General features: G+C 41.0%; 1 protein-coding gene and 1 pseudogene across 2 annotated transcripts in view; one reads left to right on the top strand and one right to left on the bottom strand.

Moving 5' to 3' along the window:
- RPRD1A (regulation of nuclear pre-mRNA domain containing 1A) overlaps positions 1–8,826 on the bottom strand; it is a 55,339-nt gene extending 46,513 nt beyond the window's left edge. For both annotated transcript variants that reach the window (XM_067470135.1, XM_060781422.2), the window contains exon 1: positions 8,596–8,826. In XM_067470135.1, coding sequence (XP_067326236.1) covers positions 8,596–8,746 — 151 coding nt within the window. In that variant the 5' untranslated portion in view covers positions 8,747–8,826. The remainder of the gene's footprint in view (positions 1–8,595) is intronic.
- Positions 8,745–15,649, top strand: LOC132779647 (serine/threonine-protein phosphatase 2A 55 kDa regulatory subunit B delta isoform pseudogene; annotated as a pseudogene).
- The last annotated feature ends 8,045 nt before the right edge of the window (positions 15,650–23,694 follow it).

Genomic DNA, 23,694 nt, shown 5'->3' with positions numbered 1-23,694 from the left:
GCTGGAAACCATTCAGAATGTTTCTGGCTCCACTGAGGAAAGTCAGCAACCAATCAGAGTTCTCTAATTCTGGAGGCAACAGCAGGATTGATGGGGTAGCAGAATGACTTGTTCACTCATTCTGCCATGCCACAGACAGAAAAGGAGAAAAGAAAGGAGAAAGGGTTGGGGAAATTGTAAACCTTGTTGACAGAAAGGGGAAGATCAGAGATCTGACAAATGAATGTTTTAAAGAAAAAGAAACAAAAGGAACACAAAACAAAGGGGATAGTAGATCCATCCAAGGTACCATGGGGCAACAATACAACTCGACAACTTCATTCAATGGCTTAAAGAATACCCCTGGTCTCAGCAATCATCTGGGACCTCAGGAGCAAGTCCAAACCACACACCTGATCACCCATGGGTAGTGCAACCAAATTCCCCTAATCCATCAGGTCTAACACAGATTCACTCTCCCTATGTAAGTCTTAATCGGATCATTCACCGGCAAAGACATTTCAGTCCCAAAGTTTTGAAAACGAAACTGAAATGAATTTAAACAATGCATTTGACAAGCTCCATACAGCTGAGTTTTTCATACTCTGGTTTCTCTTCAGATCGTATAAAGTACAGTACTCAAGCAAGTCCAGACAAACCTTAATATGTGAAAAAGTAACAAACTATATATCAGAATGGGTGGTGGTGGGAATATTACAGTAAATGGCAATGATTCTGGAATTTTGCCTCTTAGGATAGGATGAGCAAAATCATTTTGAACATTTTAATGAGACAAACGTCTTTGATAAGTGGAATGTTTCACTTATTGCATTGATTTCTGCAACTTAACAAGGCACCAAAATGATAAGTCAGCCAGACTAAAGCAATGCTTTTTGTACTAGATCAGTGGTTCTCAACCTTTGGGTCCCCAAGTATTTTGGCCTACAACTCCTAGAAATCTCAGCCACTTTAAGCTATTAGTATTAGTATTAGCTGGTTGTTGTTGTTGTTCATTTGTTCAGTCGTCTCTGACTCTTCGTGACCTCATGGACCAGCCCACGCCAGAACTCCCTGTCAGCTGTCACCACCCCCAGCTCCTTCAAGGTCAGTCCAGTCACTTCAAGGATGCTATCCATCCATCTTGCCCTTGGTCGGCCCCTCTTCCTTTTGCCTTCCACTTTCCCCAGCATAATTGTCTTCTCTAGGCTTTGCTGTCTCCTCATGATGTGGCCAAAGTACTTCAACTTTGTCTCTAGTATCCTTCCCTCCAATGAGCAATCGGGCTTTATTTCCTGGAGGATGGACTGGTTGGATCTTCTCGCAGTCCAAGGCACTCTCAGAACTTTCCTCCAACACCACAGCTCAAAAGCATCGATCTTCCTTCACTCGGCCTTCCCTAAGGTCCAACTCTCACATCCGTAGGTTACTACAGGGAATACCATGGCTTTGACTAGGCGGATCTTTGTTGCCAGTCTGATGTTTCTACTCTTTACTATTTTATCGAGACTGGACATTGCTCTCCTGCCAAGAAGTAAGCGTCTTCTGATTTTCTGGCTACAGTCTGCATCTGCAGTAATCTTTGAGCCTAGAAATACAAAGTCTGTCACGGCCTCCACATTTTCTCCCTCTATTTTCCAGTTGTCAATCATTCTTTTTGCCATAATCTTGGTTTTTTTGATGTTTAGCTGCAATCCAGCTTTTGCGCTTTCTTCTTTCACCTTGATTAGAAGGCTCCTCAGCTCCTCCTCGATTTTGGCCATCAGAGTGGTGTCATCTGTATATCTTAGGTTGTTAATGTTTCTTCCAGCAATTTTCACCCCAGCCTTGCATTCATCAAGCCCCACACATCGCATGATGTGTTCTGCATACAAGTTAAAAAGGTTGGGTGAGAGTATGCAGCCTTGCCGTACGCCTTTCCCAATCTTGAACCAGTCTGTTGTTCCGTGGTCAGTTCTTACTGTTGCTACTTGGTCCTTGTACAGATTCCTCAGGAGAGAGATAAGGTGGCATGGTATGCCCATCCCACCAAGAATTTGCCACAATTTATTATGATCCACACAGTCAAAGGCTTTAGAATAGTCAAAGAAGCAGAAGTTCGTGATCTGAGCTACAGTCAGCCCCAGGTCTTGTTTTCACCGACTGGATAGACGTCCACCACCTTTGGCTGCAAAGGATGTAGTCAATCTGATTTCGGTGCTGACAATCTGGTGAAGTCCATGTATAAAGCCATCTTTTAGGTTGTTGGAAGAGAGTGTTTGTTATACACAGCGAGTTTTCCTGGCAAAATTCTATCAGCCTGCGTCCCGCTTCATTTTGTTCTCCCAGACCATGCTTGCCTGTGATCCCAGTTGTCATTTGACTTCCCACTTTGGCATTCCAGTCTCCTGTAATGAAAATAATGTCTCTTTTTGGTGTATTATCCAGTAGGTCCTGCAGATCCTCATAGAACTGATCTACTTCTGGTAAGCTGTAGCTATTAGTATTTCTAGAAGTTGACATCCAAAACACCTGGGGACCCACAGGTTGAAAACCACTGTACTAGATGAAGCTGAAAAAAACAGTCCGTCCGTCCGTCCGTCCCCCCCCCCCCCCCCGGTGACAGATTTCAGAACTTTGCAGAACTGGTTACAACTGTTCTGTTGTGGCAAAGTTTCTGAAAACTGCCACCAGTCCATTTTAATTACAGCCATCTTAATTTGCGGACATGGCATTCAATATCCACAGATTCTGTATCCACATATTGACCCTTCTATGGCCTGAAAATATTTTCTAAAACTCCAAAAAGCAAACCTTGATTTCATTATTTTATATAAGGGATGCCATTTTACTGTATCATTGTATATAATGGCAGTTCAGCATCCACAGATTCTGGTATACTGGAACCAACCCTAGCGGATACCAAGGGCCCCCTACTACCACTATCTTTCACATCTCTTTTCCCATTCAAATAAGGTCTTCCCTTCTGGCTTTTCTCTGACAATGACATTTTACCATTGGCATTATATGCAATTGGGGCCTAGTTGGGACTAGATTTAGGCCCATATATTCCTTACAGCTAGAATGTCTATAGAATACACAACTTTCTCATAACTTGCCACAACTTAAATAGTCTATTTCTTTAAAATTATGATATGTTGTTGGTCAATTATCAAAGGTGTTTTAAAAACCCTTTGTTCACTAAGTTGAAAGGCATAGCCCAGTCTTTAGAAGCATTGCTAGAATGCATCCTACAAAAAATAATGAATCACAAAAAGAATGACAAAGACTTTTTCAGACCACCCCCTTCTACTCAGGCCAACTTTTAGAATTGTCTTTTGTGTAAGTTTTTAATTAAGTGTACAAATGACATATAGAATGTAAAAAAAAATAGAATTTTTTGACTACTTCTAGAACCCATTTTAACACTCCCACCTAGAAATTTAAACTGAGTCTCCAGAGTTGAGTAATGGATATAACACATCCCAGGGTATTGAACAACCTTGCTTCTGGTACATCAGTCAGTCTAATTCTTCATTAATGGACAGGTGGGATGTCAGATGGCTTAAGCTGAGCAAATGTTATTTTTAAATCTTGAAATTTTAAAACACATCTTTAAGTATCTGTTCATTTTAAGCATACACATATTTCCTACAGTCGAATTGCAATCCTGAACACAAGGAGCATATGGTTATTATGGTGGCACTATTTTAATGGTAGAAATCTGAGCTACAATGAAAAAAAGCTATAAAACTAACATAATTGCCATTTATAAAGCTAGACTTTTGAAATATACATTACAATTTGAAAGGCTGCTAAAGGATCAATATTTTATTCAGAATAAAAATACAAAATACATTAATACTTGAACTATTATGGCCAGGGGATAAACCTAAAATGTCTTAACACCAACAGAAAACATAACACAATTTCTGTATCGGACATACAGAAACATGATTCTGAGCTTACCTTATCAATTTCATTATTTTAAATGTGAGCAATACAATCAATACTGATGTCAGAACTCCCACAGAGTATAAGAGTATTATGCTAGGAAATCCGTAATATGGAATAACTCTAAAAATGATTACACACACACATATAAAGGATATGCCTTCTCTCAATAAAACCAGGAGAACTCAACACATTAAAATAACAGCCAAATTGCTTTTTCCACAGCTTCTGTAGGTTGGAATAATGTATGAAAATAATGTAGAAGATGAAAAGATGTACAAATACGAAGCATTCTAACATTAGAACTGAAAATCCCAAAAATGGACTTAAAACTAAGATCTCTTGAGGAAGACAATATTTCATTAACATTTCTGCTGCTTATCCATCTATTCAGACACAATTGGAGAAGCAACATTTGAAGCCACTATCCTATCTGTTTGTGGAAACATATAATGCAGCGTAGTTTTAATAGTATACAGCACAGCAATACACAGAAGAGTCTCATTTATTCAATATAAATGGGCCAGCAGAGCATTATGATTTTACAAATTAAGCACCAAAACATCATGTTTTACAACAAATCAACAGAAAAAGCAGTTCAATACACAGTAATGTTATGATGTTATGTAGTAAATACTATATTTACGATTTTAGCACCAAAACATTGCAATGTATTGAAACAGCTGTGGATCCGGGTGGGAGGCAGACTGCATACAGAATGCTGGATGAGCGTAGGCTGGATAAGCGAGATTCTACTGTACATTCCATTTCCAGTAAGATTACCGTATTTTCCAGCGTATAAGACTGGGTGTATAAGATGACCCCCAACTTTTCCAGTTAAAATACAGAGTTTGGGATATATTCACCATATAAAACCACCCCTCTTCGCCTCCTCTTCCCACCCCGTGAAGGGAGGGAGAGAAGGAGGGAGATCCAAACTAAAGAATTAAAACATCTAAAAACAATTACATCAATTATTAAAATCACACAAATCAGACCTGTAATTTTGCTACTCTTATAAATTGTAATGTAAATATCTGATATGCAGGATCTACTTTCATTGTTACAAATGGAACATAATTAAAGCACGGTGGTTAATCACAAAAACAATGTTTGGGGGATGATGGAAAATGGATGATGGGATTTGCAGTACCTTCAACTGATTCAGCTATGACTTCCACAGACCACTGAGACCTTCACGAATTACAGACCTGGACCAAACTTGGCACACAGAACCCACATGACCAACAGAAAATACTGGAGCGGTTTGGGAGGAATTGACAGTTATTAATGGGGGGTGTAGTTCACACATCCAGAGAGCACTGTGAACTCAAACAACTATTGATCTGGACCAAACTTGACATGAGCACTCAATATGCCCAAATTTGAACATTAGTGGAGTTTGGGGGAAATAGACCTCGACATTTGGAAGCTCCTTGGATTTATAGTCCACCTGTAATCAAAGAGCACATAGAACTCGCACGAGCAACAGAGAATTCTGAAGGGGTCTGGGGAAAATAGACATTGGCATTTTGGGAGCTGCTGGGATTTATAGTTCACATGCAATCAATGAGCATTCTGAAATCCAACAGCAGTGGAACTGAAGCAAACTTGACACACAGAACTCCCATGAGCAACACAGAATACTGGAGGGGTTTGGAGGAAATAGACCTTGGCTTTTGGGAGTTGCTGGGATTTATAGTTCACATGCAATCAATGAACATTCTGAACTCACGGGACATCGCTGCCTTCCCCCCTCTCTTTCCTTCCTCTCTCCCCCCAAAGCCACCCAGTCATCGAGTGATGGGAAGAGGGAGTGTGCATGTGCCTCCTGCTCCAGCAGTTTCTCCCTGGGACTGCCTGGCAGGGCGGAGCCGAGTCAGGCCAAGAAGGAAGGCAGCAGGTTCTCCTCCATCCGCCAACCTATACCCGGCGTAGAAGATGACCCCCAACTTTTGAAAGGATTTTCCAGGGTCAAAAAGTCATCTTGTACCCCGGAACATATGGTGAGTTCAAGGTTTTTTCTTCTAATGAACTATAGTACACATCTGCTTCTTGTCAATTTTATGCATATTTTAAGTGACTGTGAGTGATTATGAGAAAAGGAGGCAATATTTCAAATAAACCAGTAATTTAGTTGTTGTATTAGTAAGATGTTGTGTTATGGTCTTGATCTATTGTAAATTGTTGTCTTTTCCATGTTCTGTACACCGCCACGAGTCGCCCTCGGGCTGAGAGTGGCGGTTAACAAGTGCAAATAATAAATAAATAATAAATAAATAAATAAATTTCGTTTTAGAGGTATTTATGTAATTAATTACCACTATGCCTGGGATTTTCTCATCTCCAACAGATTCATACTAATATGATTTAACATTATAAACTTTGCACATCCAGTTGTTTATTTGGTACAGCCATGATAAAGACTGTACCAAAGCAATAATAATAATAATAATAATAATAATAATAATAATAAAGATTACTGTAAAGGAAGCAAGAACATTCATTTTGTCAGAATCTCCTTTAAGGGCTACATTTTGTACACATGTTTTGTTGCAAGCTATTTTCCATACAGTAATATGCTTTTCTTTAAAGTAAAAGGTATACTATTACATTCAGAAAAGTTTGGATTTGGCGCACAACTCTGATTCACTGATTCAAAAAGTTTCAAATTCAATGAAGTTGCAAACATGTTGAAACAGAATGCTGTTTAATCAGATTATCTACTATTCTGTACCTAGGATTATGGGACTAAATTAAGACATACCATATATATACTTGTGTGTAAATTGACCACATGTGTAAGTAGAGGGCAAGTTTGGGGATCAAAATTATGAATTTTGATATGACTTGTCAATAAACTGAGGGTCATTCCAAAGAAAAGAGAGGGCAGTGATGCCACTCCAGGGGCCAATTACTCTGACTGCTGCCAGCGCCACTATTTCCCCATCCAGACATTTTAAAAGTTTAGAAGTGGAGCAGTAGTGTAGAGTAGAGGAGGTCAGTGCTTCTTTTAGGTTCGTCCAAACTCTTGCTTTTCCCCAGTAAACCCAAAGAGGGTAATTGAATTTATTCTGATCCATGGATAAATTGAACCAGGTTTTTTTTAAAGTAAATTTGATTAGAATTTCTAGATTTATACATGAGTATATACACAGTAATAACATTTTCATTTGGAAATATATGACAATCCTAAGGGCTCAGTTCTTCCACTCAATTGTATTCACTGTTTACACTACACTGAAAGGGGAGTGTTTACAACAGAATTGCTCACAATTCTTCATTGGCTTATTAGAATTACATTCCATTCACATACTGCCTGAAGATACAATCAGTTCTGATTTCTGATCATGTCAATGAACCAGACTCTCTTCAAATATTCTAAGATCTTCCGGCACAACTGGACACAAAAAGCTGGAAATCACTGAAAACAGGCACACATAAATTTGTGTTACAGATCTTCACAAATTTACAATTCCATTACTACCAGATGATAAAAAGTGATGACAGAAAACTAGTATTCTACTTTAAAATCTGAGGGATTATTCTCATTGTTGTTCTAAAATTCACACATTGTTGATAACACAATAAGAAAAAATGGCCATATAAAATATAGAAAGAAATGTTGGAATTGGATGTTTAGCTTAAGCACTCAGGGTACTAGGTTCTTGTGGGTTTTTTCGGGCTATAGAGCCATGTTCTAGAGGCATTTCTCCTGACGTTTCGCCTGCATCTATGGCAAGCATCCTCAGAGATAGTTCTAGAGGCATTTCTCCTGACGTTTCGCCTGCATCTATGGCAAGCATCCTCAGAGGTAGTGAGGGATCCCCTCACTATCTCTGAGGATGCTTGCCATAGATGCAGGCGAAACGTCAGGAGAAATGCCTCTAGAACATGGCTCTATAGCCCAAAAAACCCCACAAGAACCTAGTGATTCCAGCCATGAAAGCCTTCGACAATACTCAGGGTACTTTTGCTGCCCACTACCATCAGTTGGAAGTGCTTTGATTGTGCTTTTCCAGCATGGCAGGGGGTTGGACTAGATGGCCCATGTGGTCTTTTCAAACTATTATTCTATGATTTTGCCAGAAGAGCTCCTGTCTCTTTCAAACAAACAAGGAAACACTAGACTACTGATTTGACAAACACTCCCCCCCGTTTGTAACTAGGAATCGGATGTAAGTCGGATGTTTGTAACCCGGGGACTTGTCTGTACTTATTCCTGGAGAGCTTCCTATATAACATGAAAGGATACAGATTATCACTTATTCTCAAGTACCTCAAAAACAGAAACACCAAATTTATGTTTCAACTTAGATCCCATGTCCAAGATAAGGGAGAAAACTCTGAGTCTATGTGAAATAGCAATAAATCACATGTCTACCCGCTCCCGCCCCCCTTCAAATTCAATGAGGCAGTCTTTGAGATGAGAGGCTGCAAGATGCGGAAGGCCTATCAGGCCTTTTTATTTCCACTGCAAGTCACTGCCAGGGCCTACTCCACTGGGGCTGTGGATCCTTGAGTCTCAGGGTGCTAAATATATCAGTCATATTTTGAAAGACATGCTTTCTTGAAATTAATATCTGCAACGTACACAATCATGCTAAAGCAGTAACATTCTCGACAAGGCCGCCCCCTTTTCCTCCCCCTGGCCCTGTCCACAGGCGCAGAGGCCCTTTCCCTTACCTTTGCGCAGCTCCCGCTCCCAGACGGTGACGATGAGCGGCGAGTGCTTTCGGTGATGGATGAGCCACAGGCTCAGCGTCTGAACGCTCTGCTGCGAGTTGCTCAGCTCCGACAGCTTCCGCTCCAGGGCCGACTCCGAGAAGGCCGACATGGCAACCCCCGCCGAGCGGCAGGTAAGGCGCACCCCCGCCTCACGCTTGAACAAAATGGCGGCGGCGGTAGCGTCACCACGGCAGCTGCAAGGGCCCGCCCCCTTCCACGTCATCGAAGGGAGGCGGGGCTGTGGAGGAGAGCCGCGGCAGCGCCGCGAGGACGGAGAGGGACGTTCAGGCGAGGCAGAAAGGGCTGGCCGGCCGGTGGCAGTTGCGGTACAGTCGCCATTCTTCCCTAAGGGAAATGGGAAATTGTAACGCCATGTGCCAGTGTTGACAAAATATTCATTACGAAACATTTTTTGCGTGTTGGCCACCTCTTTCTACAGAGGGGAAGGAAGGAAGGAAAAGGAGAAAGTTTGAGGGGTGGAAGGAAGGGATTAGGGAAGGGAGGGAAAAGAAAGAAAATAATGAAAAGGGAGAGGGTGTGTCAGGGAAAGCAAGAAATGCGAGGGAGAAGCTGTATGAGGGAAACAGGAAGGAAAGAAAGAGCCCTAAGGGAGTCTGCCACTGTTTGCCAGGGTGTTGCATGGAGACATTGTGCAGCGACCCCTCCGACACCATGGCAAGACGGGGTGTGTATGCCACTTTAAAATATAATATAGAATATAATATGAGTTTCTTCTGTGCAAATAAGTTTTTATTTTGTGTATGCTACACAAAAAAGGGGGAAAAATCACACTTGCCTCCAACAGACAAGAGAAAACCAGCTGATTCCTAATCCATCTAAAACACGACAAGATCTTGATCTCTGAAGATTACCTGGGAAGCAATCCCACTGGAGCATTACAGCACACCCAAATACCTGGGAGTTACCCTGAACCATTCTCTGACCTACAAGAAGCACTGCCTGAACATCAAGCAAAAAGTGGGCACTAGAAACATTATCATATGAAAGTTGACTGTTACAACCTGGGGATCACAACAAGATATGGTGAAGACATCTGCCCTTGTGCTTTACTGCTCTGCTGCTGAGCTTGCATGCCCAGTGTGGACAGGGGCGGCTTTTCCATTACGCGAAGTAAGCGACCGCGGAATACTTTGTTTGTCCCAGGGGCGCTCACGCGCCTCCTTAAATGCCCCTCCCTCCAATTGGGCCTCGTCCCATGAGCAGCGCCGGTGGCGGGGGCAGCAGCGGGAGGAAGCAGAAAAGCCACGCATGCGGCAAGGGGGAAGGGAAAGGCGCGCGCCTCTGTCCTTCCCCTCTCGCCCTGCATGTGCCTTTCCTAGCGGCAGAGGCAGGAAAGGCGTGCGAGGGAGAAGAGAAAGGTGCACGCCTTTCCCTCCCCTCATGCCCCGTGCACCTTGTAGAGTGGCGAGAGGAGTGTGGGGCAGCAGCGAGGCTTGGCCATCTCCTTCTCCTCTGGGCTCTTCTTCCTCCTCCTCTCCGTTTAGACACCTCCAAATGGAGAGGAGGAGGAGGAAGACCCTGGAGGAGAAGGGGGGCATCCTCGCTGCTGCTGCTGCTCTGTGCCACTCTCTTCTCGCCCCCTTCGAGGCCTCGCCTCGAAGGGGGTGAGAAGAGGAGCGTCGGGCTGCAGCAGCAGCGAGGCTTGGCCATCTCCTTCTCCTCTGGGCTCTTCTTCCTCCCCCTCTCCGTTTAGACACCTCCAAATGGAGAGGAGGAGGAGGAAGACCCTGGAGGAGAAGGGGGGCATCCTCGCTGCTGCTGTTGCCCCACTCCGTGCTCTTCTCTCTGCCCTTTGAAGCCTCTGCTTCGCCTGGAAGGCTCAAAATGTGCCAGCAGCATTCTCTCCTGACGTTTCACCCACATCAGAGATTGGGAGGTCTGTTGGAAACTGACTCTCCCCCATTTCCTTCTCAGCTTTGGAATTATTACTATTATTATTATATTTTATTATATTTATTATTCTATTTACAATTATTACGTTATTATTTTTATCATGAATTATTTATATTTATTAGATTGTTATGTGTTATAAATGGCAGACATCTTCAGAGGTTGGGAACTCTGTTGGAAACTAGGCAAGTGGGGTTTATATATATCCCTGTGGAATGATGTCCAGGGTGGGAAGAATTCTTGCCTGCTTGAGGCAAGTGTGAGTGTTGACATTGGCCACCTTGATTAGCACTGAATGACCTTGCAGCTGGATGCCAAGTTTTTAAACTGTGTTTTCTATATACATTACAAATTTACCCTTGGTTTGCTTCTGATGCAGCAAATAACCTTGCAGCTTCAAAGCCTGGCTGCTTCCTGCCCGGGGGAATCCATTGTTGAGACGTATTAGCTGGCCTTGATTGACTCTTGTCTGCAAGGCCATTGAATGCTAATCAAGCTGATGGGATTTGGAGTATCTTCAACTGATTCAGCTCAGACTTCCACAGGCCATTAAAACTCCCATTAATGACAGATCTGAACCAAACTTGGCACACAGAACCTCCATGACCAGCAGAAAACACTGGAGGGGTTTGGGAGGAATTCACAGTAATAGGATCCTAGTGTTACAAGAGACCTCCAAGGGCCATCCAGTCCTACCTCCTTCTGCCATAAGGGAAAAACACAATCCAAGCACTCCTAACAGATGGCCATAGAGACTCTGCTTAATAATAATACTATTATTAATAATAGTAATAGAATCATAAAGTAGGGAGACCTCCAAGGTCCATCCAATCCAACTTCCTTCTGGCATAAGCGAAAACCACAATTAAAACACTCCTGATAGATGGCCATTTAGACTCTCAGTAATAATAATAATAATAATAATAATAATAATAGCAGCAGCACCCTGGGGTAGTATGGTGGTATGCAAAATAAAGTAATGAGAAGCAGCCAGAGATTTTTTTGTTTGACAGACATAGATTAGATTAGTATGTGTTTTGCTGCCAAATTTGGTGCCAATTTGTCCAGCGGGTTTTGAGTTATGTTAATCCCACAAACGAACATTATATTTTTATTTATATAGATAAGGTTATTCTATCTTTAGTCATCTCAGTGGACTTACTTGTTGTAGTCCAAAATATTTTATTTTCTTTGGAATTGCTATGTATTCTAGAAGAAGTCCTTGCAGAAAGGAAGCCGTTCGTTCCGTAAACACACAATATTTATTTAAATGTGTGTGTGATGGAATGTATTGCAATTTGCAATTCCAAATAAAATAATATATATGTGTGTGTGTGTGTGTGCATGTATGTGTGTATGTGTATGTATATGTATGTGTATGTATTAAGGGCTGTTCTGTCTTCAATTGTCTCAGCGGAATTGTCATAATGCAAAGATCTTGTATTTTCTGTGAAACCTTTGTGTCATACTTGTAGATCAAAAATAACAACAAAAATATTTGCATTTAAAAAACATTAATTTGTGTTAATTCTATGTAATGTAACTATATGAACATAATGTAAGTAACCTTCTGGTTTTAAGGTAACTCTTTATTCACCTCTACCTTTTTTTTTTCAGTGATTGGTTTTTTTTTGGGGGGGGGGCGCCAAAATAATGTTTGCTTACCATTGAAAATTACCTAGGGCCGGCCCTGAGTGTGGAACACATCTCACCACGCTAAAACAGTGGATGTGGCTCTTAATGAGACATGCCACATTATCACGGGGTGTCTGTGCCCTACACCACTGGAAAAATTACCCTGTTTAGCAACCAATAGTGAGAGGACCAAAACATCTTCAGCCCCTCCTGTTTGGATATCAGCCAGCATTCCAACAACTTAAATCAAGAAATAATTTTCTAAGATCTACAGAGACACTTGCTGGAACACCTCAGCAAGCGAGAGTCCAAAAGCGTCAGGCTAAAACCCAGAACCTCAATCGATGTCTGATACCAAATGAGAGACTCTGTTCTGGGCACATAGAAAACTGGGCGACTTGGAAGGCGCTGAACAGACTGCGCTCTGGCACCATGAGATGCAGAGCTGACCTTAAGAAATGGGGCTACAAAATGGAGTCCACGACATGCGAGTATGGAGAAGAGCAAACCACAGGCCACCTATTGCAATGCAGTCTGAGCTCCGCCACATGCACAATGGAGGACCTTCTTAGAGCAACACCAGAGGCACTCCAAGTGGCCAGCTACTGGTCAAAGGACATTTAATAGAGTGCCAAGTTTTCAAACTTTGTGTGTGTTTTTGTAAAATACAATGCAACTGTTTGGTTTGCAATAAATAAATAAATATCTGTTGAAAGCACCCTAATTGCTTTCTAAGGGAGAAAAGCCTATTCAGACAACAAAAAAGATTACAAGATGAGCTCTGTAATACATGGAAAAATAAAAGTTGACCATCTTTAGCAAAATAAAATGAGATAAGGAGAATTTTATTCACTGACTGGCAAATAAATAAATAAATATATTGTCAAAGGCTTTCATGGCTGGAATCACTAGGTTCTTGTGGGGTTTTTCGGGCTATAGAGCCATGTTCTAGAGGCATTTCTCTTGACGTTTCACCTGCATCTGTGGCAAGCATCCTCAGAGGTAGTGAGGTCTGTTGGAATTAGGACAATGGGTTTATATATCTGTGGAATGGCTGGGGTGGGGCAAAGAGCTTTTCTCTGCTGGAGCTAGGTGTGAATGTTTCAACTGACCACCTTCATTAGCATTTGAAGGCCTGGCTGAGCCTGGGAAAATCTCTTGCTGAGAGGTGTTAAGATGTGCCTAGTTGTTTCCTCTCTGTTGTTTTGCTGTTGTAATTTTTGAGTTTTTTTCATACTGGTAGCCAGATTTTGTTCATTTTCATGGTCTCTTCCTTTCTGTTGAAATTGTCCACATGCTTGTGGATTTCAATGGCTTCAATGGCTTCTCTGTGTAGTCTGACATGGTGGTTGTTGGTGTGGTCCAGCATTTCTGTGTTCTCAAATAATATGCTGTGTCCAGGCTGGTTCATCAGGTGCTCTGCTATGGCTGACTTCTCTGGTTGAAGTCGGATGTTTCAACCAGAGAAGTCAGCCATAGCAGTCCTCTTTATCGATTTCCTGGTATTCTTTTTTTTTTTAAAGGTTAATTCGTCCATGTCTCTTATTTCTCTTACCTTATCCAGCCATATGTCAATGTCTGGGATTTTATCCTGTTTCCAAAATTTTGTTAAAGTTATTCTTGCCGCTGTAGTAATGTATGTAAATAGTTTGTCTTCATTTTCATTAAGCTGTAAATCCAGATCCGTAAAGCCAAGCAAGTAATATTCAGGTTTCTTTTTAAATGTCCTTTTCAAAAATGTTTCTACTTCCTCATGAACCAATGTGCAATATTTTGTAGTTTCCTTACAGGTCCACCACATATGATAGAAAGTGCCTACTTGTTGACACCCTTTCCAGCATTTATCAGAAGTGTTTTTATACATGTGGGACAGTTCTTTTGGAGTGGTGTACCATCTGTGGAATATTTTGATCCAATTTTCCTTCAATTCTGTTGCATATGTATATTTTAATTTCCTGTTCCACATCTGTTCCCACTCTCTGAATTGAATTGGTCTTCTTAAGTTCTCTGCCCACTTAATCATACAAGATTTAACCTGTTCACTTTCAGTTGCCCATATCAGTAATTCATTATATACTGTTGTTATTATTTTTTTCATCTTGAATATCTTATCCCATAATGATTCTTCCCAGTCAAAACCTATTTTTATCTTGTTTATGTTATTCTTTCATCTGTAAGTAATGTAGCCAAGTGATATTCTCATATATGTCCTTCAGCTGTTGATATGTCTTAATCTCAGATGTATTTTTGACTAATACGTCTCTATATATTGGCCACACTCTCCATCCTAAGAGTCTTCTTTGATGGGCCTCCATCAAGGTGACCCATAAAGGTGTCTTATTATTATTATTATTATTATTATTATTATTATTAACTTTATTTGTACCCCGCTAGCATCTCCCGAAGGACTCGATGCGGCTTACAAAGGCCAAGGCCTCAAAACACAACATAACAATACACAACCTAAAGCAAATTAAAAAATTAAAAACAGTTAAAGCAAAATTAAACAACAAGCAATAAACAATACACCAAGACACAATAAAACTGGGCCGGGCCAGAGTAATGGGTACAGATTAAAAGTGCTGAAGTGACAGGTGATATGTAAGGATTATAGGGTAAGTGCAGTGTGCCAGCAATCTTAATTCTAATAAAGTGCTTCTGGGACTTGTTATTGGAGTTTTCCTATTCTGGAAAGGCACATCGAAACAGCCAGGTCTTCAAGTTCTTTCTAAAGACTTCCAACGTAGGGGCCTGTCTAAGATCTTTGGGGAGGGTGTTCCAGAGTCGGGGGGCCACCACAGAAAAGGCCCTGTCTCGTGTCCCCACCAAAGGCGGAATCACGAGCAGGGCCTCTCCAGATGAACCAAGTGAACGCGTGGGTTCTATTTCAGTAAATAGATTATGAAACATACCTTTCTGCTGATGACCTAAGAATCAACCTGTGGCATTTAGAAATCACAGATAGAAGTTTTAACATTGTAGATATAAAACCTGCTAACATGGAAGAACTGACAGAGGTCATGACTGCAGCAGAATTCCACCCTCATCATTGTAACGTATTTGTCTACAGCAGTAGCAAAGGAACTATACGTCTCTGTGATATGCGTTCGTCAGCCCTTTGTGATAGACATTCAAAATTCTTTGAGGAGCCCAAAGATCCCAGCAGTCGATCCTTCTTTTCAGAAATAATTTCCTCAATATCAGATGTAAAGTTCAGTCACAGTGGTTGATATATGATGACCAGAGACTACCTTTCAGTTAAAGTATGGGATCTCAATATGGAAAACAGGCCCGTAGAGACCTATCAGGTTCATGAATATCTTCGAAGCAAACTTTGTTCACTTTATGAGAATGACTGCATCTTTGACAAGATTGAGTGCTGCTGGAATGGTACCGATAGCGCCATTATGACTGGCTCATACAACAACTTCTTTTTTTTTTAATGAATATTTTTATTTGGAACTAGCTGTGCCCTGCCACGCATTGCTGTGGCCTATAGTAAAACTTATCAAAGTTGAGGTAGATATCTGGACTATTATGAAAGAGAGGTACCTACCTCTTCCTTCCCCCTTTTCCTCCCCCTTTCTCTCCTTTCTTCCTTCTCTACCTCTTTCTTTCTTTCCTTCTTTCACTACTTGGTTTCATCCTTCTCTCTTTCCTTCATTCCCTCCCCCTTCCTTCCTTTGCCTTTCTTCCCTCCCTGTTTGCTTCCTTCTTTCTCTTTTTATTTCCTTTTTATTTCACCACCATCATAACAATAACAATAATGCAATGCATTGCCTCTGGGACCTGACACCTCTCCCATTCCCCCTAAAAGGGTCTCATAGGAATAATAGGGACCTTAGGGAAGGCTGAGCGAAGGAAGATAGATGCTTTTGAACTATGGTGCTGGAGGAAAGTTCTGAGAGTGCCTTGGACTGCGAGAAGATCCAACCAGTCCATCCTCCAGGAAATAAAGCCCGGCTGCTCACTGGAGGGAAGGATACTAGAGACAAAGTTGAAGTACTTTGGCCACATCATGAGACAGGAAAGCCTAGAAAAGACAATTATGCTGGGGAAAGTGGAAGGCAAAAGGAAGAGGGGCCGACCAAGGGCAAGATGGATGGATGGCATCCTTAAAGTGACTGGACTGACCTTGAAGGAGCTGGGGGTGGTGACAGCCGACAGGGAGCTCTGGCGTGGGCTGGTCCATGAGGTCACGAAGAGTCGGAGACGACTGAACGAATGAACAACAACAGGAATAATAGCATCATAATAATCATAGAAATAACAACCTTTACCCGCCACGCGTTGCTGTGGCCAACCTTCCCTCTTTCTCTCCTTCTTTCCCTCCTTCCTTCCTTCCCTCCCATCGTTCCTTCTCCTCATCCTTCTCTATCTCTTTCCTTCCTTCCCCCTTTTTCTTTCTCTTCTGGTCTCTTTTCTTCCTTCTCTCTTTCCTTCTTTCCTTCCCTCCCTCTTTCTCTACATCTTCCCCCTTCCTTCACTCCCTCTTTCCTTCCTTCATTCCCTTTTTTCTTTCCTTCTCTCCTTCCTTCCTTCCCCCTTTTTCTTTCTCTTCTGGTCTCTTTTCTTCCTTCTCTCTTTCTTTCTTTCCTTCCCTCCCTCTTTCTCTACATCTTTCCCCTTCCTTCACTCCCTCTTTCCTTCCTTCCTTCCCTTTTTTCTTTCCTTCTCTCCTTCCTTCCTTCCCCCTTTTTCTTTCCCTCCCTCTGTCTCTCATTTCTTCCTTCTCTACCTCTTTCCTTCCCCCTTTTTCTTTCTCTTCTGCTGTCTCTCTTTTCTTTCCTTCCATCTTTCCTTTTCTTTCCTTTTCTTCTTCCTTCTTTCTCTAACTTTGCTTCCTTCCCCCTTTTCTTTATCTCCCTTTCTCTTTCTTGCTTCTTTCCTTCCTTCCTGTCTTTCCTGGATTTTGACAGGGCGGGAAGGGGCGGGGTGGGGTTTGGAGGTGGCGTGAAGTAAAAGGAGGTAAGATTGGGGCAGGCGAGTGATGGAGCGTGAGGTTGTGTGTGTGTGTGCGGCAGCGGGGGGAGTGATGGAGCGTGGGGTTGCGTTTGTGTGTGCAGCAGCGGGGGGGAGTGGGGTTGCGCGTGTGTGTGTGGCGGTGAGGGGAGTGATGGAGCGTGGGGTTGCATGTGTGTGTGCGGCAGCGGGGGGAGTAGGGTTGTGCGTGTGTGTGTGGTGGTGGGGGGTGTGATGGAGCGTGGGGTTGCGTGTGTGTGTGCGGTGGGGGGAGTGATGGAGTGTGGGGTTGTGTGTGTGCGTGCGGCAGGGGGTGTGTGTGCAGGAAGCGGCGCGGCAGGGTTTGGAGTGGGCATGGCTTCCACAGAGGGAACTGTGCGCGCGCCAGGGAACTTGCGGCTGGGCACCAATGCGCATGCTCAGTTGTTTTGCCGTTTTGTGAGTGTGTTGTTGTGTTGTTTTTCATTTTGAGTAGATATGTTTGTACCTTATGGGTTGTGTTATGGGCATGGGAATTTTGGTTAAGTTTCGTTGGGGGGTTTGTGAGTTTTGTTGTTTTGCCGTTTTGTGAGTGTGTTGTTGTGTTGTTTTTCATTTTGAGTAGATATGTTTGTACCTTGTGGGTTGTGTTATGGGCATGGCAATTTTGGTTAAGTTTTGTTGGGTTTTTTTAGTTTTGTTGTTTTGCCGTTTTGTGAGTGTGTTGTTGTGTTGTTTTTCATTTTGAGTAGATATGTTTGTACCTTGTGGGTTGTGTTATGGGCATGGGAATTTTGGTTAAGTTTCGTTGGGTTTTTTTGAGTTTTGTTGTTTTGCCGTTTTGTGAGTGTGTTGTTGTGTTGTTTTTCATTTTGAGTAGATATGTTTGTACCTTGTGGGTTGTGTTATGGGCATGGCAATTTTGGTTAGGTTTCGTTGGGGTTTTTTGAGTTTTGTTGTTTTGTTGTTTTGTGAGTGTGTTGTTGTGTTGTTTTTCATTTTGAGTAGATATGTTTGTACCTTGTGGGTTGTGTTATGGGCATGGCAATTTTGGTATAGTTTCGTTGGGGGGTTGTGGAGTTTTGCTGTCCGGTTGAACCAACCTAACAGATTTATATATATAAATATGTTGCTCTTTAGATAGAGCGGATAGAAAGAGAAGAGAAAATAGTGGATCAAAAGGAGTCAGAAGATATTGTTTACACGGAAAGGGTGGAAACAATACTATCAGGAAAGTTGGAAGAACATTTAGTGGTAGGGGTGGGGGAGGCGAGGGGGGAAAAGAGTAATGGACGGACTGACGCTCATGACAGGACAAGCACGCGGATACATAGAGACAAACGTGGAATAAAAAAAAGGGAGGGCCATACACATTTATGACGGTAACAGCGACAATTACAACAACGACATTAACAACAGTGACAACAACAGTGAACAATACTTCCAGGAGTTGCCGTGCAGGAACTTGAGAGATAACGATGAGTTAATTTCCTTGTCGTCTTTTTCTTATGTGACTCGCTCGTTTCTTATTGATTATCCTTTGAGGTTCTTCATCGCGCATTAGTGATATAGATTTCCTTATTTAGCCCTCTAATATATTCCAGAAAGTTTCCCCAATCTGTTTTAGGCGGTTTCGTTATGCTACGTGATATTTTTTGGGTTAGAATGTCCATGTTCATAATGTCCCAAACTTTTAGGAGCCATTGCTCCGATGTTGGGGTTTCTTTAGCTTTCCAATTTCTAGCTAATACTAATCTAGCCGCTGTGGTGAAATAGAAGAATAATTTTTCTGAATTTTTATCTTTAATGGTGTCTATAATTCCTAATAACACTGCCTATGGCTTGAATTCTATTTTTTCTTTTAGTATTGTTCTAATCATTTTATAAATTTCATGCCAGAAGTTCTTTATCTTTTTACATTTCCACCACATATGAAAGTAGTTACCTTTACACTTTTCGCATTTCCAGCACATACCACTGATTTTGCCTTTGCTGAACTTGGATATCTTATCCAGAGTGAGGTACCATCTGTAGAATGTTTTATACCAGTTCTCCTTCAATTCGGATGCATAGGTATATTTTATTTTATTACACCAGACTTCCTCCCACTCTGTCATGTTTATGGATCTGCCTATATCTTTAGACCACTTAACCATATTTACTTTTACCCGCTCCAGTTCTGTTGCCCATATTAGCAGTTGTTGGTATACTCTCTTTATTAGTTTGTTTTCTGTTTTAATTATTTTGTCCCAGAAACTTTCCTTTAGCTGGAATCCCACTTTGGCATCTATTTTATAGTTTTCTGATATCTATTGGTATTGGAACCAGGAGATGGTTTGGTCCATTTGTTTCAACTCTTCCTGGGATTTAAGTTTTGTTTCCTGTGTGTTTATCTTGAGTAGTTGAGTGTATGTTAGCCATCTTTCTCTGGGTATTTCCCTGAGGTGATAAGCTTCGTTCGGCGAGAACCTATTTTTGTATCTGTTCCACACTTGTTGGAGAGCGGGTCTCATTGAATGGTTTCTGAATTGTTTTTGCTTCTCTGCTTTTCCCCTCCGTAGATATCCGTGCCAGCCCTGCACCAGATCGAAGCCCTCTAGGGCTAGTATTTTTCGCTTGTTCAGCGTCATCCAGTCTTTTACCCAGCGCAGGGCAGCGGCTTCGTAGTATAAGTGTAGGTCTGGGAGGGTTAGACCTCCCCTTTTCTTATCATCTATTAAATTTGTGTGGCTTATCCTTTGTTTTTTGCCTCCCCAAATGAATTTAGATATATCCTTTTGCCAAGTTCGGATGAGGGCTTTAGATCTTAAGATTGGTAGCGTCTGGAACAAAAATAGAACATCTGGGAGTATGTTCATTTTGACAGTAGCTATCCTGCCTAAGAGCGAGAGGTTTAAATATTCCCACGTCTTCAATTTGTTCTTTATTTCCTTACATTTTTTCTCATAGTTGTTCTTTGTTAACTGCGCGTTGTTTGAAGATGTGATTATTCCTAGATATTTTGTTTTCTGTGTTGTTCTCATACCTGATAGTTCCTGTAATTTTGTTGTCCTTTCACTCTTCATGTTTCTGGTTATAATTTGTGTTTTATTCTTGTTTATTTTAAAGCCCAATACCTCCCCGAATTCTCCTATCTCCCCTGGCCAATTGTTTATATTTTCGAGTGGGTCTTCAATAAAGCAGACTATGTCGTCTGCAAATGCTGTTGTTTTGAAGATATGCTTCTTCGTTTTCAGCCCTTTCAGTTCTTTATTCGCGGAGATTCTCTGCAAAAGGTCTCTAATGTTAGGATAAATAATATGGGAGACAGGGGACATCCCTGTCTTGTGCCCTTCTGGATAGGTATATATTCTGAATCTTGGCCGTTTATTATTATTCTGGCTTGTTGTTGTGAGTAAATGGAGTTGAATGCATACATACATTGGTGACCTATGTCCAGTTCTTTTAGCAGGCCTGAGATGAAATTCCAGTTCACATTGTCGAATGCTTTCTCCGCGTCTAGGAACATCAGGGCAGCTTCTTTCTGGTTGTTCTTTTCGTAGAAGTCTATCACATTTATTACAGTTCTTATATTGTCACTCAGCTGTCTTCTCCTATTCTTGTTATCGAAAAATCTGTCAATCTTTTGGCTAGGATTGCAGTAAATATCTTATAGTCCGTGTTGAGTAGTGATATTGGACAAAAGTTTTTGACTAGTGTGCTGTCTGTGTTGTTTTTATGGATCATTGTGATTGTGGCTAATTTCCAAGTATCTGGCATTTCTCCCTCCTCTAAGATCATATTCATGACCTTTTGAAGTTGGGGGGTCAGTGTGTCTTGGAAGATTTTATAATACCTGGCTGTAAACCTGTCTGGACCTGAGGCTTTGTCCAACGGGAGATTTTTGATAATTGTGTTTATTTCATCTTGAGAGATTGGCTTATTTAGTTTCTCTCTTTGGTCGTCTGACAGTCTTTGTATGTTTTGCTTGCCTAGGTAGTGCATTATTTTTTCTCTAGGGATCTTTTCATTTTCATATAGTTTCCTATAGTAATTCACAAACTGTTTTAATATTTCGTTTGTGTTGTAGAAGCATTTTTCTTCATGTACTATTTTAGTTATCTGTCTGCTTTGTTTTTTGGCGGCAATTTTCCTTGCCACCCCTCTTTCTATTTTATTCGCATTTTCAAAGTATTGTTTGGTATATTTTAACTTCTTTTCCATATCTTCTAGTTGTAGTGTGTTCATATTTTTCTCAGTATGTCTAATTGATGTAATGCTTTGTTATTATTTGGGTTAGCCTTGATTTGGCTTTCTAATTTGGCTATTTCTTTTTCTAGCTTTGCAAATTCTCCATTTCTATATTTCTTTATTCTTACTGCTTGTTCGATTAAATGGCCCCTCATGAGTGCCTTATGGGCATTCCAGACAATTTTCATTGGTGTGTCTTTTTCCGTGTTTAGAGTGAAATACTCTTTTAGTATTTCTTTGTTTCTTTCCACCCCTTCTGGGGTGGAGAGTAAGCTGTCGTTTAACCGCCATCTGAAACCGTTTCCTTTATCCCCCTGCTTTTGAATTATTATTTCCATTGGTGCATGGTCTGAGTTCAACATGGGAAGTATTCTACTTTTTGTCACTTTTGGTAAAATTGTTTTGGTCCCCCAGGCCATGTCTATTCGCGACCAAGACGAATGTCTGTTGGAAAAAAATGTGTATTCAGATTCGTCCTCATGCTGGTGTCTCCATATGTCTATTAGTCCTAGTTCTTCCTTTAGATCCAAAAATGATTTTGGGAGAACCCCCGATTTATTTTGCTTGGGTTTATTTATTTGGGTTGATTTATCTTTAAGGCTGTCTATAACTCCGTTGAAGTCTCCTATGACTAATAGTTCATCGTAATCTGTGTCTATTCGTTTTTTTTTCAGTTTCTTAACAAAATTACTTTTTACTTCATTGGGAGGGTATATATTGAATGGTCTTATCTTCAATTTTTATTGTGACACCTAGTATTCTTCCCTCTTGATCTTTGAATTCTAGGTTAGAGGGGATGTTTTCCTTAACATACATCGCTAAGCCTCTCTTTTTCTCTGGGCCGGACGCATAATAACATTTTCCCAACACTTTTTGTTTGAGATGTGCAACATGTTTATTCATAATATGTGTTTCTTGGAATAAAATTAAGTCATAATTAAGTTTTTTTAGGTAGTGCCATATCTTCTTTCTCTTGTAGGGGGAGTTCAGATTGTTCACATTGTTCGAGTAGATTCTAATTTTCCCTGTCGTCATTATCATTTTTCTTAGTTGAATAGTCTTTATCTGTTTTTGTCTTTTCTTTCTGGAAAGTGTAATCCTTTGGAGATATTTCTCTCAGTCTCTTCCTTCCCTTTTCGTTGTCATCTTTGTCCAGGAGCGATGATTTTCTCGCTGTTTCGCCTTCCTTTTCGTTGTTGTACTGTGTGGGCCATTCCTTGTCATCTTGTCCTCTCCTCTCTTGTTTGCCTTGGTGTCCCTTTTTCAGGAATTTGTCCCAAAAGGCTTTGACTTTTGCTTCTGATGTTAGCCAATATTTGTTTTCGTTCCAAGTTACTACTAGGCCTTCCCTCTTCTCCCATTTAAATCTGACATTCCTCTTTTTTAGTTCATCTGTCAAAAAGTAATATTTGTGTCTTTTCCCTAGAATTGATAATGGGATTTCTTTTAAAATTACCACTTTGGCTCCTTTGTACTGTAAGGGAGATATTGAGTGTTCTTTAAGAATTTCGTCACGTGTACTTCTTCTTATGAATTGGACGATCACATCTCTTGGTGTTTTGAATTTTTTAGAATGGGTTGTTTGAATTCTGAAAGTCCTATCCACTTCCGCTTCTGTATCTATCTTGTTCTTGTTTGTGATTTGCGCGATCATTTCTACTACGATTTCTCTTATATTTTCTTCTCCTTCTTTTATGTTTCTAAATCTTAACTGGAATTCTTTTTCCCTAATTTCAGAAGACTCTTGCTGGCTCTGGACTGAGTCCACTGTCTCTTCCAAACTTTTTATCTTCTTCTTCATAACTTCTTGTTGAGTCTTGAATGTAATATTTTCTTTGATTAGTTCTGTGTTTTCTTGTTTTAGTTTCTCTACTTCATTTCTTACTACATTCATTTCTTCTTTGAATATCGATTGTAGTTCTTCTTTCATATCCTTCTTCATTACTTCCATTTCATTTTTGATGACTTTGCTCTGCGCTTCTTGATTATTTTGTATCGTCTTTATCTCAGTTTGTATTTTCAATATCTCTCTCATGAGATCTTTAATTGTGGGTTCTTCGGGTAGAGAACCTTTTCTGGTGCCAAGTTGTATCTTTTTCTCGAGTTCTTTATCCTTGTCTTTGTCTTTTTCCAGTTTTCCTTTTTGGGAGGTTGCCATGACTGAGTCTTTTGGCAAGTTTTTCTTTTTTTTTTTTTTTGGTGTGTTGCTTTATTATATTTTTTGTTTTCTCCCCTGCTCTTGATATTGTTGTTCTTGTATTGTACTTTGCCTCTTGACCGCCTGCAGTAACCTCCTTCTTTTCCTTGACAGGTCTTGATTTCCTCAACGTTATATCTGGC

The sequence above is a fragment of the Anolis sagrei genome, chromosome 6, assembly GCF_037176765.1.
Source record: "Anolis sagrei isolate rAnoSag1 chromosome 6, rAnoSag1.mat, whole genome shotgun sequence".
Classification (NCBI taxonomy): Eukaryota; Metazoa; Chordata; class Lepidosauria; order Squamata; family Dactyloidae; genus Anolis; species Anolis sagrei.
This window is presented reverse-complemented; position numbering and strand designations above follow the sequence as displayed.